The sequence below is a fragment of the Phalaenopsis equestris genome, unplaced genomic scaffold (assembly GCF_001263595.1).
Source record: "Phalaenopsis equestris unplaced genomic scaffold, ASM126359v1 Scaffold000174, whole genome shotgun sequence".
Taxonomy (NCBI): domain Eukaryota; kingdom Viridiplantae; phylum Streptophyta; class Magnoliopsida; order Asparagales; family Orchidaceae; genus Phalaenopsis; species Phalaenopsis equestris.
The window spans coordinates 1,661,166-1,671,797 of record NW_018164616.1 but is presented as its reverse complement, the minus strand read 5'-3'; the positions used below and the strand labels follow the sequence as shown (position 1 = coordinate 1,671,797).

At 33.8% G+C, this 10,632-nt stretch overlaps 1 protein-coding gene across 1 annotated transcript; it reads right to left on the bottom strand.

The window, feature by feature from the left end:
* Window positions 1–683: 683 nt before the first annotated feature.
* Window positions 684–10,594, bottom strand: LOC110022152. Its single transcript, XM_020720967.1, has 3 exons — window positions 10,319–10,594; window positions 1,295–1,573; window positions 684–839 (listed from the first exon to the last, which is right to left on the bottom strand). The coding sequence occupies exons 1-3, from the start codon at window positions 10,526–10,528 to the stop codon at window positions 720–722; spliced, it is 609 nt and encodes a 202-aa protein (XP_020576626.1). The 5' UTR covers window positions 10,529–10,594; the 3' UTR covers window positions 684–719.
* Window positions 10,595–10,632: the final 38 nt, after the last annotated feature.

Below are 10,632 nucleotides of genomic sequence, written 5' to 3'. Positions count from 1 at the left end.
GTAAAAGGTCAAAAATTAAATTACTGCTCCGAATGGACGGTACAGATGCATAGATTAAAAGTAAAGTGTCAAAATAGTGCCTGATCATTCACATTGGGCCATTTAGTCCCATAATTTATATACGATTATTTTAAAATTAAGTCATAACAGTCCTACATTAGGACTATTTAAATTCTAATTTAAAAATTCTGCTTGACATATCTATGAACTTTAGGACTAAAAAAAGCTCCATGTAAATAATGGACGAATACAGCGTGCCGCTTTAACTCCGGCGGACCCGCTCCGTGTTCAGTGCACTCGCACCCAGTGTAAATCACCCGCGTCGGTACTTGCGAGCCTGCACCCGCTTATCCGTTCAACGTCAAGCAACCCACCCAGTAGTAGTGTAGCGCACCCTCGCCTCTTCGCGGCGCACCTGCGCCAGTTTGCAGAAACCTATTTTGACAAATATTTTCTTGACTTTGCTTGGCACTTTACTCCGAGATCTATCCCAATATTATTGAACATGCAAGTATAAACAGTACTAACTAGAGAAATAATAAAAATGAGCACTCTTTACTAAATCACAAGCAGCTTTACCAAAAAAATGATATACATATAGATAGAGAGAGAGAAAGAGAGTTAGAGATAGAGAGAGAGAGAGAGAGAGAGAGAGAGAGAGAGGTAATAATTATCTCTATCTCCCAAACATACAGTGAAACACATTTCAAACTAATGCATTAAAATCTAGGAGAGTTCGTTGGAATTCTGGTGGCTCCAGTACCCAGAATGAAGATCGGACGCTTTTGTCTCAAATATACAACTGGGCCACTAATAAGTAACAGGCCCACCATAATAAGCTGGCAAAACAAAAATTAAAAAATAATAATAAAAAGAGAGCTCAGAAAATTGGATAAATTGCGAATTAAATTAAAAATTGACAACCAATGGATAAATCCAAAATATAAATTTACAGTGAAGAACCAAACACAGCGAATAAATCAAGTAATAGAGTATAAAAAGAGATAGACATTCATAATTTCCTCTAAAGATTATTCAGAGAGGCCAATGGAGGTCTCATCCTAGTTCCCTAGAACCTAATCAAATGTCACCGTATACTTGCCAGAGCTAGCTGAACCCTGCTTTTGTTAAAATCATTCATTTTCACTTATTTGTCAATGAAAATGAATCCTTACTATTAGCTTGATAGAAGTCAAAATTCATATTGATCCTAATTACAATACAATCCAATGATAGAATATAGCAAATTTTAGCTGGTAAAATGAGTTCTAAAGTAGACAATTAAATATCATACCTCAAAACCAAGAACAGACAATTTTTCTTCACTATCTACTGGTATACAACTTCTATAAGTAGTATAACTCTGTTTCACATTTTCTGATGCAGAAGAATCATCCGTGAGCTTTCTAGACTTTAAGTTCCTTACAGTAACTGAACCAGCCATGTTGTCTGATTGAAAGAGCAACTTTCTTCGGTTTTTACTTCGAGATACTTCTTTAGAACCATCTTGACTTTCTACACATTTTAAGGGCAAGCGATACCCGGTCTCACTACAATGATATTTTTCATCATTCTATAACACAAAAGTAGGAATAATTGTGAGAAGATGGAATAGTAAAAGCTAAACTTGAAAAAAAAAAGCAAAAAACACATATAGATCATTTAAGATAAAAGAAACATTTAACAATCTACGTACAATCTAGGAAAGCATTCCACAGAACACTATGGATCATCAACGTAGTATCCATAGCCTTATCTGAGCTATTTGAAATGGCTTTATGAATCCAGCTCCTCCATTTTATTATTATTTTTTTAATTTCACTTCGTGTGTTAGTTTGATTCATGTAAATACTTTAGCACAATTTCTAGACGTTTCATCTTTAACATGCACCTTTAGCTTTCTATTTCCCTCATGAAAATATATCCACTAACTTTATTAGCTCATCTCACGCTTTACACTCTATATTGTAAGCAAAACATATAATTCAATATTTGTAATAACTTTCCAAATCTTTTTCAGAGCTAGATTAATTATAATGTTCATTATATCCTTCACCATTTTTTTTCTTTAATAAATATCCTTATCGAAGTTCTTTAATAATTTAACAAAATAACTTTTCATATTTCCATAAACTTTACCATTTAAGCAGCAAAAAAAAGTTTTCATTCTTAAAAAACCAACTTAATCAAAGATTTTTGAAACCTAAAGAAGAACAATATGCACATCACATTCAGATTCACTGGGAGATTGTCCTAATCTCTGGCATTAGGCTTTCCTAGCATCCGTTGCTAGCAGCACTACATCCTCATTGACATCTTGGCACTCCTGTAATTGTTTTGTTTTCTACGGTGCATACAAATAGCGGCTTACTGTATTAGGGCTTGTTAGCCTGTGTGGCTGTCGTGATTGTTGATCTTGTTTTGGTCTTTTATGTGCTCGTTGCTGCTAGGTTAATGCGTGCAACTTAAGGGAACTATTCTGACGACCATGCCATTTCTGACACCAGTTTCCATGCGCCTATGGATGTAATTAATAGGGCTGTCAACATGGCTAGTCATCCGCGAACAGCTCGTGTTCGGCTAGTTCATTAAGTCTAATAAGTCGAACACCAACAAATTTCAAACTCGCATTGTAAAAGAGCCAAACACAAACAAATATTTGTTCGCTCGTGTTTGGCTCGAAAACAAAAATAAATAAACAAATGCTAATTAAAAAAAATTATTTGGATGGTATATTTAAAAAAAAATACAAATTTAGATGTTAGAAATATAAATGAATAGGATTTAGGGTGGTATGCATGTAAATATCCCTAAAAATTCATAGCCAAATTCTTTACCCACTCACATCAAGGATTGGGATTTAGTCCCGCATTAGGATTTTTGACATGAGAATTTTTGTATGCCTTTATAAAAAGAATGACTTAGCATGGGTTTTGGCAACCATAAAATATCATATCTATATACACAAGAATTTCCATATGAAATTTCTTTGTTTTTACAAAATTAATTATTTAAGTAGTTAAATAAAAATAATTTAAATTATTCAATTCATAATTTTTTGAAGTTTTGTAGTTGCTTGTAAGGAGGCACGAGCGACATGAACATAAAATATAATGAACAGGTTATGGGCTTAGTCAAGTTCAATTTGTTAATAAGCTTAATTTAAATGAGCTGATTTCAAGCCAAAAACGAACAAAAAAAAAAAGTAAATCGAGCTGAACATGAGCATACTGTTTATGAGCAATTTCGAACGAGTCAAATACGAGCCAAGCCTAAGCTTGCTTGAGCTCAACTTGTTTACAACCCTAGTAATCGAGTTAAGCTAACTCTTAAGACGATGTGGCTTGACTTGGCAAATAGCTTGTGAGCCAAGCTCGGTGAAATTATGAGTCAAGTTTGAGCCAGCTTCGACTTCTCGTGAGCTTATGATCTAGCTTATTAAGAAAATGTTAATAAAAATAAACTTCAAATATATTAAAATTCAAATATTAAAATTCCAATTTATCAAAATATTTTAACATTTTTCTTTGTTCTTTATATAAAGGAATTTCTTGATATTTCTCATCTTATTTATTCTTTTTATCATTTTATTTCAACTTGAACCGAAAACATCTTTCTCTTTAATAAAATAAGGAGCGGCTCGACCTCTTGGATTTCACCCCGAGCTTGAGCTTGAACTTGGTTAATCAATCAAGCTCAAGCTTAAGTCAGGGATGACTTGCGCTCCGCTCAACTCATTTACACCGTTAATGACACTATTGCTGGGTAGTTTTGGCTCCTGGGATTTAACCTCTGCACAACAATTTTTATTGGTCACTGCTCTTTCTAGCTTCCCTTGGAGTTGATTCATTACTCGACTTTAAAACCATCCATGATTTCTACTGTTTAGGTTATAACACCTAACAAGGGTACTCTATTGCCACCAATCTCGATGCCTACAAAATCCCCTTCAACTCCAACTAATCAACAAACTATGGCTATGATTTCTCCTAATGCTAGTGCTCCTTGATCCTTGGTTGCAACCGTTAGGGGGTTGATGGCTCCAGAATGTTAAAGGGGGTTGTCTATCCGATTTGTTTTTATTTTTTCAGCAAGGATCAAACACTCGTCAATAAAGATAACCATCCAAAATTTAGAGCAAACCATCTCTTATTATAACTAAATTTGAGATCTCAGAGCTTGCTACTCCATTCTCCTTTCTATAGGGGGCAAATGCTCTATAAGGAAGCCCATTCTTGAGATTAAAGTAAATTTCTATGTCAGATTTATATTTGATAGAATATTATTCTATTCGACTGGTTGATAATCTCCAAATTATTATTAAATTATATGGGAAAGCAAATAATTTCTCCCCAAGTTCATACTAAGTATGTAGTTTTTAATGTGCTTGTAAAAGTTGACCCCTCATTTTGAGTCATCCATGGAACCCTCTATCACCTCAATCAAACATGGCTTTAGCTTCACAATTTCATAGAGACTATATTATATTATTTGGGCTCAATTTTTGGCAGTCTTACAAATTGATGATGCAACTGCTTATTTGTTCAAACCATATAAACCATTAATTACTTTAAATCTCATCCAGAATTAAGAAAATACCCTATTATTGGTCCTAACGGTCAGTAACATGCAGAACATGCGAATAGTTCAAAATTTCTTCATTGGCGGTGGACACAGCACCGCCTTCATCATTTCATAATTTATACAAAATTTACAACCAATGCTACTTGGTAAAATGAAATTAGAGCCTTCTACGCTTCCCCTTGCTGAAGTAAGCACAAAGGATATCATAGTCTCATCAATAGCTAAGAAAATGTAAAGATTTTCCGATGAGTTTGCCCCCCATAACAGAGATGTCACAAACTCTGTGCAGCCTTCTTATTCAGACAATAGCTTATCGGGTTTGACGGTTAAGTGGATGGAAGATTTCATATTCTACTCTTCAGAATAAAGAGAGAAATACAAAAACACTTATTTTCATTCTCCAATATTCATTAGGCTACAAACCAGGGCAAAAATGAGAGCTCTCCACATTTTGATACAATCATGTTATCTTAAATTGTGATAATGTTTTCCACATTTTGATCCAACAATTCCTTTTGATTCCCTTGTGTGCACTTGTTTCATTATCAAGTAATAGTATCATGCTGTTTAAAATGTTATATTTAGATTATTCTAGAATCTTTGGATTATTGCTAGCATTTCATTGATTTTGCTATGCATTTCATAATCATGAAAAACAATCAATTTATTTTTTCTTTTCATTAGGTCATGTTTTCTTTTATTTAAATGATATTACTTGTCTTTTCATTAAGATTTATCTAATTTTAAGATTTATTATTTTGAATTATCCATGTAATCCTATTATTATAAATATGATATGTAGCATTGTAAATCATTACCTAATAATGTACTAAATTTGAATGCAATTCAAGCATTTCCTTGCCAATCTTCTCCTCTATCCCATACACTTCTCTCTCTCCTTTCTATGACCCTCAGGTGAGACCAAAAGAGCGAGACTCCTTCGAATGCCCATTAACACTAATTTCCTCACCACCATTCTCACCTTAAACTCCCTCTGTACATGTCTAATTGACTCCTCTCTTCAGTACAAGTGAATTAAAGAAAAAATCAAATAATTTAACATCAATTTTAAGAGATGAAACAAGATCAAACTAGAAGTTATCACATCAGGGGTCCACATATAAATCAGAATCACAGTTGAATTGCTTAAAGAGTTGACATCCAAATGTTAAACCTTAAATCTGCATACACCCCAATACACCTCTTCCACCCCTTCCTTAAGACTTACAAAAGGATCTCGCCTCCTCAACCCCAACCCCCCCATGGGCGCATGAACGTCTCTATCAGTGACATTTCCCCTCATGCACATGTCTCTCACGATGGTCGCGACTGCATTTACAGCTCGGCCCTCACACATTTCACACGCAAGTTGCATGCTCAACTTTCATTAGCAGGATATTTTCATTAGTGGCTAGAGCCTGATGTGATGTCTCTCCTAATGTGCACACCTCTTTGAGGCCATATGTACCTTCTCATGGCATTATGTTAAATTCACGTGTGTTTCTACAACATTAGCATCTCTAGTACCTAATCGTCCATTCTCAAGCAACACGAGTGTGGGGCCATTCTGGGCTTCATTAGACTCTATTAATGCCAATACATCCGCTTGGTGTTGGGTCTTGCCTAACCTCTCTGGCTCCTAAAGCTAGTCGTAGCATGACAACTTCTTCCCTGACATCAATGATTGATTTTTGCACCCTCATGTTCGTGGTCGTGCACGATTGCATCTATTGATCTCTTTTAAGGGATCTTTTTCACTTCGCAATTCATTAATCCCTTCAAATCCCAACAATTCCTGTGATGAGACTCTCGAGGTAGCCATCTCCTAACCTGGTAGACCCTAATGCTTCATTGGCTAATCCTCTTACTTACTTCTCGGTGGTTTAGCCTCCTTACATTCAAACTTTGTGTTCTTTTGCAAATGTTGTTCATGGTACTAACATCACGGAAGCTATCTTTTCCTCAATCAACAATTCTCCACTATTTTTTCATCAAACTTCAGAGAATCTTAAATACAAATAACCCTTACCTTTTCAGTGTAAGCTTGCTAAGCCTCTCAACCTCTCACTTAATAGCAAATTCTCTATAGGTCATAAAGGTAGTTCATAAATTCGGGTTGGATCCAAAACTATTAGGTGACTATTTCATTGAGCTCATTTACCCTTGAGATATTATCATAAAGCTTTTATTAGAAGTAAACTATATTAGATTATCTCATGACGATCCTCTTATATTAACGAGCTCCGAATGCGCGCATTAACATGGTCCACCATTTTGATTGCTTGAAGGAGTCGCCTCTCACTCCAATTTAAACCTCTTTTCCAAGAAATTGTCTCTACTTAAATTAGCCTACATTATTCTTTCTAACATCAGTTTTAAAAAACCTTTATAGTCTTGAAGATATGAAGGTAGCTGCTACAATAGCTTATTTTGTTATGCCATCTATGATTAGAGTCTTGAAGAGGTTGAATTTTATTGCACTTTTTCATAATAATATGTAGATTAGGTCTCCAAAATCTAGATATTTACAAAAGGTGAAATTTTAAAAATGCCATTATAAAACTCCTCTTGCCATATTTTTGAACATAAATTCTTAAAATATTCAACATTCATTCCGTGTTGAGAAACACTTTAGTTAAATCTGAGGACCTTACACCTGATGACCTATAACGAAAGATCATCGTATTGTGTCTAGATTTGTGCTCAAAACTTTGATGTAGGTTTAACCCCTTTACTTCGCAAGTTCTTGAAACACCCCCATATCTTCCTATTAGTGAACAAAACAATAAATATTTGCTGCAACGTGCTTCTATTTTTTATTGTAGCAAACTGTAGATGCTTTAGTGAATATAGGCTTTCATATAATTTATATCAAAATAGGCAAAAATTAGAGCAAAAATTCATCACTGCTCTTCTATTTTTACCGGACTTTAACCTAGATGATCAAAATAATTTTTTTTACATCTTTTTTTGCTTACTTGTATTTTTTTTTCTCTAGCATTTCTTGGTAAATGCCTTTGATATACTCATATAATTATCTAGTTAATAATTTTTGCTTAAGAAAAAAAAACCAATCACATCCCCTCTGCCATTCAAAAGCATCTAAATCAAAACACCATTCAATTAAATTGACATACAAAAATTCAAACTCTAATCCTAATCCAAGTCTTGGCCTTACCCCATAGTAAGTCCTTCGTGCATTATCATTGGAACACTAAAATAATGCTAATCTTGTTAGGAATGCAAAAATTATGTCTAGAAGATATATTTGGCACATTAAAATTTGCCTTTAAAAATACAAAATTTACATCACTAAATTTGAAATCAAGGTTTTAAATCTTATCTGAAGCTTTATCAATATTCTAAATATCATAAATCACACAATATCGTGAACATGATTCAAGTTTATCTCAAGATGACACATATTACATAAAACAATCTTCATCAATGTAAGAAATATAATAAGTCATCTTACGATCCAAATTATGTCAATGATTCAAATAATCATTATTAAACTTCTGGTAGCAAAAATCCCTTGCAAACATAATGATGTTGATGCATATAATATTATCCAAATATCCATTTCTAATTAACCATCTCGAGCATCTAGGTTGAATTTTGACATCTAAGTTTTGATAATTTAAATGTTGTTGTCATTTGTATGAATTATATGATGACTATATACATGATCATACCGTACATCTAAAACCATACCATGATTATGCCTTGTCACATAAAATACTAGTTTCTTAAAATTTCAAAAATTTATGTTGATTCCACAAGTTTAGAAGTTTATATCAATTCCATAATTTTATATGAGTGTCAATTCCACTAGACATATGAAAAACCTACCATATTTTCTTGTGGAATGGCCAAAGCCGAATGAGGGTTTCTATTTTGATAATTCCCATTATGTGTATGAGCTTGACGATATTGACAATGATCAAATATCAATAATAAAGTTTCTTAGTTGATCCGAACCTCTGATAATCTAAGACTATTCTTGGGTTTAAATTTGATATTTTCTAACCATATTACTAAGAGTGAGTCTAAGATGACTTTTAATAGTGTTTTTATTCAAAATATCTTGTGATGAAGAGAAAGATTGTTCCAAAAATTCTTATGTAACTATGTGGTTTGTACTAGATATGCATGTTGCTTTGTGGATTTCAAAATTTATAATTCCTCTACAAAGATAATTATCTAGATCATGTAGTTACTATTATCACATCTATGTGACCATGGGATCATCTACATTATATTGATCAAACAAAGCTGACGCTATATGGCGATGTCCAAATTCAAAACATTAAGGACATCTTTTTAAGTGTTCATATTCTTGAAAATGCATATGCAGATGATTCAAAATATATCTAGAAGCCAATTTGAGTAACACATCTACCCAAGGCACTAGATTACCAGGCAAGTGTTCATGGATAACTCTTTAAGGAAAAACTTTTATCAACCCTAAAGAAATTATAGTAAAACATGTATGAAATTTTCATTTAGTTTATTCTAATAGTTTCATAATATTTCTAAAATTTAATTATTTTTATTCAGTTAATTTTCATTAAAACAACCAATTTAATTATCCTGTATATCAGTATTATCTTTCTTCATTTAAGACCAATCTCTTCACCACCATTCTCTCCCTAAACTTTCCTCTAAAGCCTAATTCACCATCTTCATTGAGACTAAATTGATTGAAAGATAAGGAAACTCAAATGTAACTTCGTGACAATAGAAAGAAGACAATCAAGCAAGAAAGCTTCATTAAGGGTTTGTCAGCACCTTCAGTCTCTAATCTTACCTATAGTAATCGATCGTTCAAACCATAGTGCAAATAAAGATCAAAACCTTAAATTAATCATCACTATTAGTCGTATCCCTACTATTTAGGGTTAGTTTTATGATTTCTCCTTTTCATTTATCCCTGTTAAGTGATTCATGCTGCATTAAACCTACTCTTCATAAATCATTTTGAGCGACTTTTACTCATGTTATCTTATTTTTACCCATTCTCAATCCTTATATTCAAAATTTTATCTAAGTGTCTACTAAGTGCATATAAAAAACTCGAAAAAGTTGCATGCAAATGAAGCAAAATGGATTAATGTTAATTAAAAGATCAAGTTGATGGAAAATGGAGGCCATTAGTTTAAAATTTACAAATTTACATTACCTAATGCATTTCCTTCCCTTCAGATTCATTACATAAGTCTAGCCTTAATACCCTGCTCCTCTTCATCGGTTGGTCAGTTTAATTTGACATCCTTCTTTCAATTATCTCTTTGTTATAAGAAAACATTGATAAATTCATGTTGTCCACTCTACTTCGATTTAAGGGAACTGTGAATTCATGAAAGATGGATAAGGATCACTATTCTCGTTTTCAATAAACAAACATCATCAACACAAAAAGCATATCTCTTTGCCCAAAAGAAGAAAAAAAAAGGCAGCTGATTATTTCCTGCTTCAAAATCTCACATCTTCATTCCCTCCAAACACTGAAATAGAAGGATCCTCAATCACAATTAACATCTTACCCTTGTTCCAAAATTATTCAAACAACATCTTCCCTAAACAAATCAGCACATACCAAAATTTTGTCACAAAATCTCGAACAGACTCCGGATCCAATCCGCCAAGCCGAAGTTACGGCTACGGCCCTAAAAACCTAGAATAACCGAGAAACAAACTATAACCAGTTCCAATCCAAAACACATTCAATTACCTTTTCAGAGTATTCACACGGGATACAAGGGCCAGCGGGAGAGCACTGGAAGGAGACGTTACCAAGTGTCTCTCGAAATCCCAGCAGCGAACGTCCCTTTCCACCATTAGCGGTCACCGCTTCTCCTCGCACCGCCGCGATGCATACCGTTAGCAGGATCACCAACAGCTCTAACACCCATGTCGTTCTCGCCTCACCAAGGAAAACCATGTCCCGAATTCCTTGCCAGGTATGTTGGGAATTGAGGAGTGGGTGGTGTCGCTAAAACAAGATGTTTATGCGGAGTATTAATTATTATTCGTAAATCGTATTTA